This window comes from Colius striatus, chromosome W (genome assembly GCF_028858725.1).
Source record: "Colius striatus isolate bColStr4 chromosome W, bColStr4.1.hap1, whole genome shotgun sequence".
Classification (NCBI taxonomy): domain Eukaryota; kingdom Metazoa; phylum Chordata; class Aves; order Coliiformes; family Coliidae; genus Colius; species Colius striatus.
Window position 1 is genome coordinate 48,117 of NC_084789.1, and position 17,029 is coordinate 65,145.

Below are 17,029 nucleotides of genomic sequence, written 5' to 3' on the forward strand. Positions count from 1 at the left end.
GGGTTGTCTGTTATCTGTAACTCTTGTTAGCAGGTCTATTAAAGTGCCTGGCTGTGGTGTTCCCCACCCGTGGGTTTAAGGGGTAACAGCCCTTTAGTATATTTGTAGTGCAAAGAATGACAAAATTCTAAATATTTCCTCTGGCATTTTTCGTTGGATGAACATCTGAGATTTGATGCTTGCTGAGGTTACTACTTGTTACTTCTTAATAGAAGACAAAGGGGAAATGAACGCCTGTGTTCAACGCTGAAATTAATGGTTATATTTGTTCGGAGATTTAGGAGTGAACTGTCTTTTTAATTCAGAGGATGATCTGCTAAAATTACTTATTGTAAAATAATTATTTTTAATTAATGGGATTTACAATTTACTGAATCTAAATGCCCACCATTCTATACTTAATATTCAGTCTCTGGTTTTGGTTGTTTTTTTAATTATTTTAACGATACAGGAGGAAATAGCTAAAGACCTGTTGTCGGGTGATGATGAAGAAACACAGTCCTCTGCTGATGACTTGACACCATCAGTTACTTCACATGAGGCTACCGACTTCTTTCCTCGGCCATTAAGATGTAGGAAACTTATTTTTGTAGTAGTGCTCAAAGTCTTAGCATTATATATAGCTTCCTTGTTTAAAATATCAAAATTGCAAAATAGTGTTGACTTCATGGGGAATTGAGAAACAGTGCTTTTCAGGATGTTGTACATGAATGTTGTCTCTGGTATTATGAATATCTAAAAGACCTATATTTAGTACTGTGCTCAAAGCATAAGTACAATTAATTTTTCTACTAATACAGTAACTTTTCATAACTAATAACTAATGTATTGAGAAACATTCTTTGTGATTTTTCAGTGTTAGTGAAGGACATGAATATGTAACCTATTCTTTTAAATTAGTATTTCTCTACTAAATTTTTTGCTGCTACTTTTAAGCCAGTGACTCTTCCATTCAGCCTGTGAATGTGAATTGGGATATGATTTCTTTGTGATTATTTCCCTTTACACAATCAACAGTTTTCCATAGGACTTGTTGAGCCAAAGTGGTTTTATATGGGATGGGGCCTCTGAACCCATGACCACCAAAATTTCACTACCCATGGAGCTTTTATGGGAAAGATCGAAGAACCAGTGGTTCAGTTATCCAACTTGGACAAGGTATTCATCATTGCTCCAACTCTAGTATGCCAATGAACTACTGTAGGCAACGTGGAGGATTTTTATCCCAGTTTTAATTTGGCAAGTATCCTGAACTGTTTTGGAGGGACTTTGTCCCTCTAGAGAAGGGGGATGATAAAGGGGATGTGCTGTCTCAGTCATCAGCAATTATAGCCCTTTGCATGCTGCTGATTATGTAATGTAAGACATTTGTTTTGAGAGACACAAAAATCTTAAAAATCATAATGCCCTTTTTTAGTTAAGCAAACCCTAACCTTGCTGTCACTTAAACTTTGCTTGTGAACTGTTAATGAATATGATGCTGAAAGTGTGGCAGCTTTATAGAAAAAGTTATCAGCCCCGCATTTTACTCAGGATAAAGAAAGTCATACTTGCTTTCAGCTATCATGTTTTTCTATCAGAATGTTACTCTTTATTAGAACTTTCTTTTAGGCATTTTAAAATTGAAAATCCACGATTTCAGGGAGATAAATGTCAGTTTTCTGTGCTGTTGACAGGTTTGGTTTTTTTTTTTCTGATCCCTGTCCATTTCTCAAAGATAACTTTCAATTTGAACTTCTGATGAAAGGCTTTAGTAGGTAATAAAGATTTGCCTTCAACTTTACTTTCTTTGTGATTAACCTGGGGGCTAAGTCATAGCCCTAGAAGTTTTCTGGTTTTCTCATATCTTTTCTATAAGGTATAAGCCTTTATTGAAGAAAAATTATGAAGAAATGTTTCTTTTTGACTGTTAGGAATATAGTAGACTGTCTCAGTTGCAGTGATGATAAATGTTTCAGTTCTGCAATATACAAGTACCAGTGCTTTCTGACTTCATGCTAGTTTGGTAGAAATATAGATCAACACACTCATGATGAGTGTCTCCTAGAATAAAAGCAGGGACTTTTTTCAAAAGTAAAGGATATCTTGTAGTTCTGTGTTTGAATAGAAAATTCTTCCTAGCTAAAACCAAACTTCTTTGTATCTGAAGCAAACACTACATTTGATGAAGATAAGGAATCAGATGGTGAAGACATAGAGGCAGACAGTGGCAATTCATCTGAAGATTTAAGAAAGGTAATAACTATACCTTTAAAAACAGTTAAGGAAAAATTTACTATTAAGAAAAATGTATTAACATTTATAGTACATGTCTAAAATAGTACCTTAACTCTGGAATTCTCTGCAAAATGCCTCCATGCACAAAATATTAAGCTAACACCTTTCTCTTGTGATGGTGGGTTTTTTTGATTTTTTTTTTTTTTTACATCTTCAGGAAATAATGATTGGTTCACAGTATCAAGCTGAAATTCCACCTTACCTTGGCAGACACAGTGGTAATGAAAAGGGTGAGTTCTTCTGTTTTACTTTTTATCTCATGTTTATGCATAGCAGTTGATGGAAAAATGTTATTTAAATTTATAAGAGAAATTCAATGATTTAAAGTCTGAGACTTCAAACAAACCTTAATCAACTGAAGTAACACAACCACATAATTATCTCTCAGAACCACGATTCTGCAACTTTAAGAGGAGATGTTTAAGAAAACACAGTAGGGTGGATTACATTGTTAATTCTGAAATGTAATATTAGGAGGCAACAAACTGTGGGTCAAGAAGGAAGTGTTTTCATTAGAGTACTGTAATTGGGCTATGAGGATATAACTTACTATACATTGGTAATCTTCAAACAGTATTTTTCTTTGCTTGTTTTTTGGCAAGCAAAACAATGTGGATTACAAAATGGATATGAAAAACAAAACAATAAACTATTTTAAATTTCCATAGCAGGAGTAGATAATGTAGGTACTGGTACACGTTCGCTTTTACACAGAAATAACATAATACGTAACTTAAATTTAAAAAATACCATGTATTCAAAACTGCAAATGTTCTAGAGTAGAAAAAAACCCCACTTTTCTAAAGATACCAAATAAAACTCTATTTAATAACCTTCACTATGAGAAAAGTATAGCACTAAGGGACTTGGGGAGGTTGGGGGGAAAAGTAACATAGAACAAGCTGTCTTCTCTAGCAGGAAAACAGGGCAGAACGTGGAATGCCATGATAAGTGCCCTGCATCCACACTTCGTGAGATGCTAACCACCCTGAGGGAGAGCCAAACCGGGGAGGATCCTCCTGCATCTGTCCAGGGAAACCTGAGTGTTTGAGGAAGCCCCTGCGTTGCCTCTACACCAACACAGGCAGCCTGGGGAATAAGCAGGAGGAGCTGCAGATGTGGGTGCGGATGCGGGGCTATGACCTCATTGCAGTCACAGAGACGTAGTGGGACAACTCCCATGACTGGAGCACAGCCATGGAGGGCTATGTTTTGTTTAGGAAGGACAGGCTGACAAGGCGTGGAGGTGGAGTTGCTCTCTATGTGAGGGAGCAATTAATGTGTACTGAACTGTGTCTGGGTGGGGATGAGGGGCAGCTTGAGTGCTTATGGGTAAAGATTAATGGACAGGGCAAGGCAGGTGATATTGTTGCAGGAGTCTGCTACAGGCCACCTGATCAGGAGGAGGAAGTGGATGAGGCCTTCTACGAACAGCTGAGAGCTGCCTCACGATCACAATCCCTGGTCCTCATGGGGGACTTCAACCACCCTGATATTTGCTGGCAAATCCATACAGCCAAGCGCATGCAGTCCAGGAGGTTCCTACAGATTGTTGACGACAACTTCCTGTCACAGGTGATTGAGGAACCAACAAGGAGGGGTGTGCTGCTGGACCTTGTGCTGACTAATAAGGAGGGTGTGGTTGGGGATGTGAAGGTTGGAGGCAAACTTGGCTGCAGTGAAAATGAGATGATACAGTTCAAGATCCTGTGTGGAAGAGGCAGCACACAAATCAGGACTATGACCCTGGATTTCAGGCAAGCTGACTTTGGCCTCTTCAAAGACCTGTTTGGATAGATCTCATGGGATTAAAATCTAGGACATAGAAGTGCCAATGAGAGCTGGTCAATCTTCAAGCACCACTTCCTCCAAGCCCAGGATCAGTGTGTCCCAACATGTAAGAAAGCAGGAAAAGGAGGTAGGAGGCCTCCATGGATGAGCAAGGATCTGCTGGGACAACTCAGGCAGAAAGCAGCCATCCATGATAGGTGGAAACGGGCTGACTTCTTGTGAAGAGTATAGGAACAGAGACAGAGCATGCAGAGGTTCAACTAGGAAGGCTAGAGTCCTTCTAGAATTAAATTTATCCAGGGAAGTTAAGGACAGTAATAGGGTGTTTTTCAAGTACATCAGCGGTAGAAGGGGAATGTGGGCCCGCTACTAACCACAGAGGGTGCCCTGGTGTCTGAGGATGCAGAAAAGGTCGAAGTACTGAATGCCTTCCTCACTCTTTATGATCAAGGCCGGCCCTCGGGAAGCCTAGTCCAGCAAAGATAGTAGGATGGCCAGGACAGCAGAGGACGTGCCCTGGGTGGAAGAGGAAGAGGTTAAAGACTTTGTTGGCCAAGCTTAAGGCTCATAAGTCAATGGGTCCTGATGGGATGCATCTTAGAGTGCTGAGAGAGCTGACTGATGTGATTGCTAAGCCTCTCTCCATCATTTTTGAACAATAATGGAGGACAGGCGAGGTGCCTGAAGACTGGAGAAAGGCCATTGTCACTCCAGTCTTCAAAAAGGGCAGGAAGGATAACCTGGTAAACTACAGGCCTGTCAGCCTCACCTCCATCCCTGGAAAGGTGATGGAACAACTTATCCTGAATGTCGTCACTAAATATACGAAGGAAAAGTTGGTTGTCACGGGGAGTCAAGATGGCTTCACCAAGGGGAAGTCCTGTTTGACCAACCTGATATCCTTCTATGAGTGCATAACCGGCTGACTAGATGAGAAAAATGCAGCAGATGTCATCTACCTTAACGTCAGCAAGGCTTTCTGATACTGTTTCCCATAACATCCTCATCAGAAAGCTAAGGCAGTGTGGTTTGGATGAGTGGACAGTGAGGTCGATCGAGAGCTGGCTGAATGACAGAGCCCAGAGGATGGTGATCAGTGGCACAGAATGGAGTTGGAGGCCTGTGGTCAGTGGAGTTCCACAGGGATCGGTTCTGCTGCCAGTCTTGTTCAACATCTTCATCAACGACCTGGATGAAGGGACAGAGTGTATCCTTAGCAAGTTCGCTGGTGACACCAAACTGGGAGGACTGTCTCATTCCCCAGAAGGCTGTGCTGCCATTCAGCAGGATCTCGACCGGCTTGAGAGTTGGGCAGAGAGGAAGCTCATGAGGTTCAACAAGGACAAGTGCAGAGTCCTGCATCTGGGAAGGAACAACCCCACACACCAGTGCAGGCTGGGGGTCGAACTGCTGAAGAGCAGCTCTGCAGAGAGAGACCTGGGAGTCCTGATTGATAATAAGCTAAATATGAGCCAGCAATGTGCCCTTGTGGCCAAGAAGGCCAATGGCATCCTGGGATGCTTCAAGAAGAGTGTGGCCAGTAGGTCAAGGGAGGTTCTTCTCCCCTTCTACTCTGCCCTGGTGAGGTCTCATCTGGAGTACTGTCTAGTTTTGGGCTGCTCAGCTCAAGAGGGACAGAGGACTTTTGGAGAGAGTCCAGCGGAGGGCCACCAAGAGGATCAGTGGACTGGAACATATTTCGTACAAACAGAGGCTGCAGGAACTGAGGCTGTTTAGTCTAGAAAGGAGAAGACTGAGGGGCCTGTATCTTATTAATATTTACAAATATCTAAATGGTGCATGTCAGGAGGTTGGGACATCCCTTTTTCTATGGTATCTACCAACACGACAAGGGTTAATGGGATGAAGCTGGAACACAAAAAGTCCTCGCTTTCCTGGCTAGATTTAATTCTAGAAGGACTCTAGCCTTCCTAGTTGAACCTCTGCATGCTCTGTCACTGTTCCTATACTCTTCACAAGAAGTCAGCCCGTTTCCACCTATCATGGATGGCTGCTTTCTGCCTGAGTTGTCCCAGCAGATCCTTGCTCATCCATGGAGGCCTCCTACCCCCTTTTCTTGCTTTCTTACATGTTGGGACACACTGATCCTGGGCTTGGAGGAAGTGGTGCTTGAAGATTGACCAGCTCTCTTGGGCACTTCTGTGTTCTAGAATCTTATCGCATGAGATCTATCCAAATAGGTCTTTGAAGAAGTCAAATTCAGCTCACCTGAAATTCATGATCTCCATCCTGCTTTGTGTCGTGCCTCTTCCACACAGGATCTTGAACTGTATCATCTCATTTTCACTGCAGCCAAGTTTGCCTCCAACCTTCACATCCCCAACCACACCCTCCTTATTAGTCAGCACAAGGTCCAGCAGCACACCCCTCCTTGTTGGTTCCTCAATCACCTGTGACAGGAAGTTGTCGTCAACAATCTGTAGGAACCTCCTGGACTGCATGCGCTTGGCTGTATGGATTTGCCAGCAAATATCAGGGTGGTTGAAGTCCCCCATGAGGACCAGGGATTGTGATCGTGAGGCAGCTCTCAGCTGTTCGTAGAAGGCCTCATCCACTTCCTCCTCCTGATCAGGTGGCCTGTAGCAGACTCCTGCAACAATATCACCTGCCTTGCCCTGTCCATTAATCTTTACCCATAAGCACTCAAGCTGCCCCTCATCCCCACCCAGACACAGTTCAGTACACATTAATTGCTCCCTCACATAGAGAGCAACTCCACCTCCACGCCTTGTCAGCCTGTCCTTCCTAAACAAAACATAGCCCTCCATGGCTGTGCTCCAGTCATGGGAGTTGTCCCACTACGTCTCTGTGACTGCAATGAGGTCATAGCCCCGCATCCGCACCCACATCTGCAGCTCCTCCTGCTTATTCCCCAGGCTGCCTGTGTTGGTGTAGAGGCAACGCAGGGGCTTCCTCAAACACTCAGGTTTCCCTGGACAGATGCAGGAGGATCCTCCCCGGTTTGGCTCTCCCTCAGGGTGATCAGCCTTCCGCATCTCAACATGAAGTGTGGATATGGGGCACTTATTGCGTTTCCTCCCCTGCTCTTTTTCCTTGATAGATAGGAGGGCTTGTTCTATGTTACTTCTCCCCTCACCCCCCCAAGTCCTTCAGTTAAAGTTGGTTAGCCTATTCACAAGTATTCCTATGCCCTTATGGGAGAGATGAATCCCATCCTGTCCTATTAAGCTATATTTCCCAAAGAAGGATCCGTTGTCATAAAACTTGAAACCTTCCTGCCGGCACCAGTCTCTTAACCAGGAGTTAACTTTCCCAGTTTTTTCATTGGTGACATCCCTTTTACCTCTGGTGGACAAGATGGAAGAGAAAATAACTCATGTCCCCCTACCCTTTACTTGCTCCCCCAAGGTTTTAAAATCCTATTTTGTTTCTGGAGATATCATTTCTCATGACATCATTCATCCCCACATATAAGAGGAGTAGGGGATCGTAGGTTGCATCCTTGATGAGCTGTCGTACTCTCAGCCACATTGCTGACCTTGGCTCCTGGCAGGCAGCACACCTCTCATGACTCCTTGTGTGATTGACAGATGGTTCTTTAAGTGCCTCTTAGCAATGAGTCACACACAACAAGCACCTGTTGCTTTTTTCTGTGGTGCCCATTACCTGTTGCTGGTGGAGCAACTGATGGCGAATTGTTTGCTCTTCCACGTCTCTCATTGCCAGTGCCTCATACTTATTTGTAGTTGGCACTCTGGGTTATGAAGGCAAGTCCTACTTTCTTTTGTTACCAGGATCCAAGGCGTATTGGATTCACTGGAGGCCTGTAAATGATTGTGGAAGCCTCTGTCTATCTCCACCTCTGCCCCTCTAATACTACACAGTCTACTCAGTTTCCTGCAGCTCTTTCACCAGGCGCTGCAGTTCTTGAACTTGAGGGCACCTATGACACATACATACCTCAGCAGCATCGGTCCCTAAAAGTCCTAAACACTCCCTGCCCCCCACCTGGATTGAAGCATCTTTGCTAACCGTCTCTGGGTGGATGCATAAATCTTCACCAGGGTGTTGTCTATCTGAGCCTTGGCTGTAGTCCTCAGGTGAGTGTCCACCATCTTGTTAGCTTGAGACAGGAGCACTTTTCTGACGGCGTGGGCTGTGGGGTTGTTCCTTGCCCGTCCTCTCTGCTCGCCCTGCCTGCGTGCAAACTACCGCACCACATCTGGTTGCTGTGCCAGGCCCTGTTTGCCGTGCTCCTGATTGCTCACGCTCCCTGGGGAACGTTTAAATCCCCTGCAGTTGCTGCGGCTCTGCCTTGCGGCCAGACTGTCCCCCTTGCGAGAGCTGACAGATCTCCTCCCTTCTCTGCTCCCCATGCTCCAGGAACCCCTGGATTACTTCAATCAGCAGCTCAGCCACAAATAAACGAGCCTTGCCTCTACTGTACGTCCTGCCAATTAAAGGGCAGTAATGGTTGTACCTCATTTAAATCCCCTCTGGTTGCTGATATTTACAAGTATGTAAATGTTGGATGTCAGGAGGTTGAGACATCTCTTTTTTTTTTATTATTTTTTTTCTGTTGTATCTAGCTGTGGTAGTTTGAGCCTGGCTGGATGCCAGGTGCCCACCACACCGTTCTGTCCCCCACCTCCTCAGCAAGCCAGGGAAGGGGAGAAAAATAAGATGGGAATCTCGTGGGTTGAGATAAAAGCAGTTTAATAAAGAAACAGCAAAGCCCTGTGCGCGGGAAGCAAAGCAAAAGCAGATAAAGCTGTTACTCTCTACTTCCCATCAGCAGTGATGTCTGGCCACCTCCCGAGAAGCAGGGCTTCAGTATGCGTAGCGGTTGCTTTTGGAAGGCCAGAAACAAATCTTGCCTCCCCTTCCGGCTCCTCTCCCCCAGTTTATATTACTGAGCTGACGTCATATGGTATGGAATATCTCCTTGGTCAGCCTGGGTCAGCTGTCCTGACCATGGTCCCTCCCAAGATCATGCCTACCCACAGCTATTGGTGAAGGTGGGCGAAGGAATGCTGGAGGGACAGCCCTGATGCCGTGTGAGCAATAGTCATAATATTGATATCAACAGGAAGCACAGCACTGCAAGAGCTGCTGTGGAAAGTCACTACCAGCCTAGACCCGCTACAGTTTCCACCCCTTATTTCATACCATTTATGTCATGCTCAGACACACCATCTTAACAACCCATATACATTCTTATATACTCTCATTAACGAGTACCCCCACTCTTCAACAGACAAACATCATTCTTGTATTCCATCTTGCATCGAACAAGCAAAAAACATTCTTATATCTTTCATCCTCTGTAGATGTTCACTGAAGCAGGCCCTAACTTCTGTCTCATCTATCAATATGGATATCCAGGCCAGGGGAAACAGTGTGTTAAGTGTTGGGCACCAGCACTGGCTTGGTTTGTCCACTTGTCCGGTTTTTCTTGCGAAGTTCATACCTCATCGCCTACAACAGATAACTCATATAACAGGTTATTTTTCCCCCAAGGTTAAGTCTCCTTGAGGTACACATCGAGTTTCCCCATCCTTTCTCATCACCCACCAAGTACACCCAGGCCCTTGAGCAAAGACAATCCCACAAATGGGTTTGCCCTTTCCCATGGGAGGTGCAACCCATACTGCCTTCCCCAGCCATTTCCCTGGGTGCACTACAGGGACCTTATCTCCTCCCATAGTACGTAGGGGTTTTGTTTGGGCAGGACCAGGAGGGTTAGTTGAACCTCTGCTGTTAACCAGCCAAGTGGCTTCTGCTAAATTTTTATCCCACTGCTTCCATGCCCCATTGCCCAGTGCTCTCAACATGGTCTTTAGTAATCCGTTATATCTTTCAATCTTTCCAGAGGCTTGTGGATTATAGGGGATGTAGTATATCCACTCAATGCCATGTTTCTTTGCCCAGGAGTTTATGAGATTATTTTGAAAATGAGTCCCATTGTCTGATTCAATTCTTTCTGGAGTACCATGTCGCCACAAAACTTGCCTTTCAAGACCCAAGATAGTATTTCGGGCAGTGGCATGGTTTACAGGGTATGTTTCCAACCAACCGGTAGTTGCTTCCACCATGGTGAGTATACAACGCTTGCCTTGATGTGTTCGTGGTAGCAGTCCAACATAGTCAATTTGCCAGGCCTCACCATATTGAAAACCCAGCCATCGGCCTTTGTTCCAGGGAGACTTGATTCGTGTGGCTCGCTTGATTGCGGCACACGTTTCACATTCATGGGTGACCTGTGTAATGGCTTCCATGGTTAAGTCCACCCCTCGATCACGAGCCCATCTATATGTTGCATCTCTTCCCAGATGTCCTGATGTTTCATGGCCCCATCGAGCTATAAATAGCTCACCTTTACGCTCCCAGTCTAGGTCTACCTGAGCTACTTCAATTTTGGCAGCTTTGTCTACCTGTTGGTTGTTCCATTGTTCTTCAGTGGCACGGCTTTTTGGCACGTGAGCATCTATATGACATACTTTCAGAGTCATGTTTTCCACCCGAGCAGCAATGTCTTGCCATAATGCAGCAGCCCAGATGGGTTTACCCTTGCGCTGCCAGTTGGTCTTCTTCCATTGCTGTAGCCATCCCCATAGAGCATTAGCCACCATCCGGGAGTCAGTATAAAGATAGAGTACTGGCCACGTCTCTCGTTCTGCAATCTTTGGATCTAGTTGGATGGCTTTCACTTCAGCAAACTGACTCGACTCACCTTCTCCTTCAGTGGCCTCAACAACTCGTCGTGTGGGACTCCACACAGCAGCTTTCCACTTACGATGATTTCCTACCACGCGGCAGGATCCATCAGTAAACAAAGCATAATGCCGCTCATCTTCTGATAGGTCATTATATGGTGGTGCCTCTTGGGTACGAGCTACTTCCTCAGGCAATGCTCCAAATTCTGTGCCTTCTGGCCAGTCCATGATCTCTTCCAGGATTCCTGGGCGATTAGATTTCCCCAGCTGAGATCGTTGTGTAATCAATGCCATCCACTTACTCCATGTAGCTGGTTGCATGCTGTCTAGAAGGGATTTTCCCTTTGAACATCCAGTGTAGCACAGACAGACGTGGTGCCAAGAGGAAATGAGCTTCTGTGCCAATGACTTCTGAAGCAGCTCAAAGTCCCTCATATGCTGCTAGTATTTCTTTTTCAGTTGGGGTGTAGTGGGCTTCTGATCCTCGATATCCTCGACTCCAAAACCCTAATGGTCGACCTTGGGTTTCTCCAGATGTTTCCTGCTGTCGTGGTTTGGCCCAGCTAGCACAACAGCACCACGACAGTTTCTCGCTCGATGCCCCCATTCACCCCTACCCTCGTTAAGATGGCAGAGGACCCAGCGAAATGGGAGTAAAAAGATAAGCAAGATTGTTGTGGATTGAGACAAGGGCAGGGAGGGCTCGCTGCCAATTATGGTTCTGGGCAAAACAGACTCTAGTACTCGACTTAGAGAGGAAAGTAGGAAAGTTTATTCTACAAGAAACAGAACAGAATAAAAGCAAAAAGGGAGTAGGATGATGAGAAAATTACAACCAGCACTTTAAGATCTCCCTCCCCCATCCCTCCTTTCTTCCCGGGCCCAGCTCACTGCTCCCGATATCTCTACCTCCTCCCCCCTCAACGGCTCAGGGGGGCAGGGAGTGGGGGATGTGGTCAGTCTCTCACAGATGGGCTCTGCCGCTTCTGTCTTCTCAGATGAGGATGACTCTTGGCATTCTTCCCCTGCTCCAACACGGGGTTCTTCTCCCGGAACACAGTCCTTAAACTTCTCTGGTGTGGGTTGTTCCCAGCAGCTGCGGCTTCTGCCGATACAGGTTCCCTTCCACGGGACACAGTCCATGGTGAATATCTCTGACGTGGATTCTTCACCGCGGTTGCAGTTTCTGCACTTGCAAGGTCCCTTCCTCGGGACAGGGCCTGCTCCGGCCATAGTGATAAAGGACCCCTCCTTCGGGACAAGGCCTCCTCCGGCCAAAATCACTGTCCCTGGCTCGGGGTCTTTAAAGAAATGAAAATAAATCTCAGCTTCACCAGTTCTCTCCATAGAATGCAGGGGAGTCTCTGCTACAGCACACCTCCTCCCTTTCATCACTGACCTTGGAGTCCGCATGGTTGTTTCTCTCACCGTTCCTACTCCTTGCACCACCACCAGCCAGAAGAAGAGAAAAAGGGGCAGAAGAAAGAAAAGAAGATGGAGGAAGACACCTCCCCTTCCGGCTTTTTCTTAAAAAGTGATCGTGGAGGCGTCTAATTGGCTCAGCCCCAGAAGTGAGCCTTTTCTGAGCTGGGGAGAGTTGTGAGCAACTTCTTGCAGGAGCCATCTTTGCAGCCCCTTCCCCCATACCAGAAAAGGCTGTCATGTCAAACCATGACACCTGCCAGAGGCTCCAGGTGAGACCATGCTCTCCAGCGGCAGTGTAGAGGATATTCTGCACATCTGGTCCTGTACGGATGGGCCCAAGGGCGACTGCACGACCTATTTCCTATTTAATTTGTGGAAAGTCTTGTTGCTCAAGGCCCCACTCAAAACAGTTCTTCTTTCTGGTTACTCTAAAGAGAGGGCTCACAAGCTGACTATAACCTGGGATATGCATCCTCCAGAATCCCACAAGGCCCAGGAAAGCTTGTGTTTCTTTCTTATTGGTTGGTTGAGACATAGTCGCTATTTTGTTCACAACATCCATAGGCATATGCCAACACCCATCTTGCCATTTTATGCCCAAAAACTGTATCTCTTGTGCAGGTCCCTTTACTTTGTTTCTTTTTACAGCAAAACCAGCTTTTAGGAGAATCTGTATTATTCTTTTCCCTTTCTCAAACACTTCTTCTGCCTTGTTGCCCCATACAATTATGTCATTGATGTACTGTAAATGTTCAGGGGCATCACCCATTTCCAGCACAGTTTGGATTAGACCATGATAAATAGTAGAACTATGTTTCCACCCCTGGGGCAATCGATTCCAGGTATATTGGACACCTCTCCACGTGAAGGCGAATTGTGGTCTGCACTCTGCTGCCAATGGAATTGAGAAAAATGCATTAGCGATGTCAATCGTAGCATACCACTTGGCTACTTTTGACTCCAGTTCATACTGGAGCTCTAACATGTCTGGTACAGCAGCACTCAGTGGTGGTATCACTTTATTCAGGCCATGATAGCCTACTGTTAACCTCCACCCTCCATCAGATTTTTTTCACAGGCCATATGGGACTATTAAATGGGGAATGAGTTTTGCTAATTACTCCTTGAGCCTCCAGTTGATGAATCAACTCACGGATGGTAGCCAGGGAATCTCGGTTCGTGCGTTATTGCCTCCGGTGCACCATCCTGGTAGCAATTGGTACCTGTTGCTCTTGAACTTGCAGCAATCCCGCAACAAAAGGGTCTTCTGAGAGGCCAGGTAAACTAGAGAGTTGTTTGATTTTCTCTGTATCTACAGTGGCTATACCAAAAGCCCATCGATACCCCTTGAGGTCTTTGAAGTACCCTCTCCTGCGGTAATCTATGCCAAGAATACAAGGGGCCTCTGGACCAGTCACAATGGGGTGTTTTTCCCATTTGGCCCCTGTTAAGCTCACTTCAGCCTCTAATACAGATAATTCTTCACATCCCCCTGTGACTCCAGAGATCCAGACAGAATCTGTGCCTCTATACCTTGATGGCATCAATGTACACTGTGCCCCTGTATCTAGTAAGGCTTTATACCTTTGTGGGTTTGATGTGCCAGGCCATCGAACCCACACAGTCCAGTAGATTCAGTCATCCCTTTCCTCCTCCTGGCTGGAGGCAGGGACCCTCTATTTCTGTTCTTCATCAGAGTATTTGCTATCTGATCCTTGCAATTTTAGACCTGAAGTCTCCTCATTGGCATCGAAGGAAGTGGTTGCAGTTCTATGTCTTGGAGATTATTGATTGTCCTCTTTTGTTTTGGCAGCTACTATGCTGACAGCCCCCTTGGGTGGTCCTTTTCTAACAGCTGTCTTCCCCCTTAGTTCACGTACACGCACTTCCAGTTTAAAAGTGGGTTGACCATCCCATTTCCTCATATCATCTCCTTGGCCACGCAAAAAGAGCCAGAGTTCATTTCATGGTGTACTCCTGCGGCTGGGACTTCCTTTTCCTCTGGTCGGGACAGTGGATGACCGAATTCTTGAGGCAGTTCTGACAGTCAGACCATCATCCCACACTGATGAGGAGGTGCAGAGGCTCTCTTCATAGTTCTGTAACCAAGAAGATACCCTCTCCACTGTTGGTATATCCATGTCTGGGTGATACACCATTGCCAAGATATTAGAATATGTAGCTGGGGCACTCTGAATCACTTTTCTCAACATGGCCCGTGTACACTGGACATCGTCTGGATCTGTGGAGGCCTCGGCATTATCTAGATCACCATAGATGACTTCCAACACAGCTAATTCCCTTAGGTATTGGATGCCTTCATCAGCTCTAGTCCACTTTCCTTGGGCATTTACAAGATCTTCCTTGAATGGGTATCTTGCCCTTACACTTGAGAGGAGCCGTTTCCAGAGACTACAAATTGAGGTCTTTTTTCCAACGCCTCTATCAATTCCCCGGTCCCTAGCAAGAGATCCTAGCTGTTGGGCTTCTCTACCTTCCAGTTGCTGACTGTCAGCCCCATTATCCCAACATCGGAGCAGCCAGGCATCAATCCGCTCACCTGGCTGGCGACTGTAATCTTTTCGCATATCTCTAAGTTCTGTTGAGGTGAGGGACCAAGTAGTTTCCATTTCCTTTTTGATTTCTTTCACTCCTTCTCCTGATCTCCTTACTGAAGGACCAGCTGCTTCTTGTAACCTTTCCTTTTCCTTCTCTTCTGCCCTTACTAATTGATGATATGGACTTAACCTCCTTATCCACTGTTTCTTTTTCACTACTGGGGAAACCACTGTGGTTGGTTGATTCCCTGACTCAACCATGGTAGTCTTAGATACAGTTTGAATTTCCACCACGGCCATAGTTCTCTGAGAGGACTGGACTGCGACTGACTCAACCATGGTGGTCTCAGGTACCGTTTGAGTTTCCACTTCAACCATAGTTCTTTGAGAGGACTGGAGTGCAGCTCGGTAGGCAGAGGCTAGGCCCCAATATAGTGCCTGAACCTGATGGGCCTCATTGGGGTAGGTAAGACACCCTTCTATCAGGTGGCGTGCCAGTAAAGCAGGGTTTTTTATCTGTTCAGGTGTAAAATCCCAGGTTACAGGAGGTGATAACCGTCCTAGGAATTTGTCCAAATTCATCCACACACCCTGCCACCCAGGGACTGACCACTTCAGGTGGCATTTTAACATGTTTCCATTAGTAACAGAATGAGACTCGCTATTATTATTTGGGCCATCATGTTCCCAGGCCCTTTCATCCTTTTCACAAAATCATATAGCCAACTTAGCAAAGCTATCAAGGTTAAAGCACAGCACAGAGTCAGTGTTAGTAGCATCATGTTCCCAAACATTAGAAAGTGTAGGATAAGCTGCATTACAGCAAGGCTCCGTGACCAGCACAGGAGCTTTGCACTCATTGGCTTACTGTAATTGCAATGCAGTTAATGTAAAACTGCTGTTATCATGCCCCACATTGGGCGCCAAAAGGGCTATGGTAGTTTGAGCCTGGCTGGATGCCAGGTGCCCACCACACCGCTTTATCCCCCACCTCCTCAGCAAGTCAGGGAAGGGGAGAAAAATAAGATGGGAGTCTCGTGGGTTGAGATAAAAGCAGTTTATTAAAGAAACAGCAAAGCCGCATGCACGGGAAGCAAAGCAAAAGCAGATAAAGCTGTTACTCTCTACTTCCCATCAGCAGTGATGTCCAGCCACCTCCCGAGAAGCAGGGCTTCGGTACGCGTAGCGGTTGCTTTTGGAAGGCCAGAAATGAATCTCGCCTCCCCTTCCGGCTCCTCTCCCCCAGTTTATATTACTGAGCTGATGTCATATGGTATGGAATATCTCCATGGTCAGCCTGGGTCAGCTGTCCTGACCACGGTCCCTCCCAAGATCATGCCCACCCACAGCTATTGGTGAAGGTGGAGGAAGGAATGCTGGAGGGACAGCCCTGATGCTGTGTGAGCAATAGTCATAATATTGATATCAACAGGAAGCACAGCACTGCATTAGCTGCTGTGGAAAGTCACTACTCTCCCAGACCCACTACACTAGCAACAGGATGAGGGGTAATGGGATGAAGCTGGAACACAAAAAGTTACATTTAAACATAAGAAAAAACTATTTTACTGTGAGGGTGACGGAGCAGTGGAACAGGCTGCCCAGAGGGGTTGTGGAGTCTCTGTCCTTGGAGGTCTTCAAGACCCACCTGGACACGTTCTTGTGTGACCTGATCTAGGTAGACCTTCTTCTGCAGACGGGTTGGACTAGATGATCTCTAAAGGTTGCTTCCAACCCTATCATTCTATGATTCTATGATATAGCGATGGAATTAAAAAAGCAAATATTGAAAGAAATTTTCTCATGAGTGGAATAGCTTTGAAATTAAGAAAAAGTTTGGGAGGATATGTTAATAAATGAAGGGCATTCTGTTTTTTTTTTTCTGAAAGTTATTTGTGTTCAAAGTAACATTTCATGGGAATATAATTCTAGCGAAGTATATTGAGTCTTGTCACCATTACCATCTGCTTTTTGAAGAATGATCATTTGCAATAGAGAAGAAGAATGTTTAGTATGGATGGATCTGGAAGCATTACCAAGTGAACGTGTCTTGTGTTGCTTAATAGACGTAAGGAAGTTTCCTGTTTTCTAAGATTCAAGTAGGATGCTTACTGTTTGTACCAAATGGAGAACTAAGAACCAGATTTATCTGGATAGTGCTTTTGCTGTTTATACATCTTGGCTGAGAACTAGAGAAGGGCCAATAACCAGAGGATATTCAGGAAGGTGTTCATCTGACAACTTTCCCTGTAATGAGCTGGTGCTAGAGTGAACCAGCGA

General features: G+C 45.6%; 1 protein-coding gene across 7 annotated transcripts in view; it reads left to right on the plus strand.

Annotated features, from left to right (window-relative positions):
* The window catches only part of LOC133628506 (mesoderm induction early response protein 3-like), a 51,923-nt gene that overhangs the window by 12,207 nt on the left and 22,687 nt on the right, over positions 1-17,029 (plus strand). For all 7 annotated transcript variants that reach the window (XM_062016759.1, XM_062016755.1, XM_062016758.1 and 4 more), the window contains exons 5-7: positions 452-572; positions 2,150-2,235; positions 2,435-2,507. In XM_062016759.1, the coding sequence (XP_061872743.1) occupies positions 452-572; positions 2,150-2,235; positions 2,435-2,507 (280 nt within the window). The remainder of the gene's footprint in view (positions 1-451; positions 573-2,149; positions 2,236-2,434; positions 2,508-17,029) is intronic.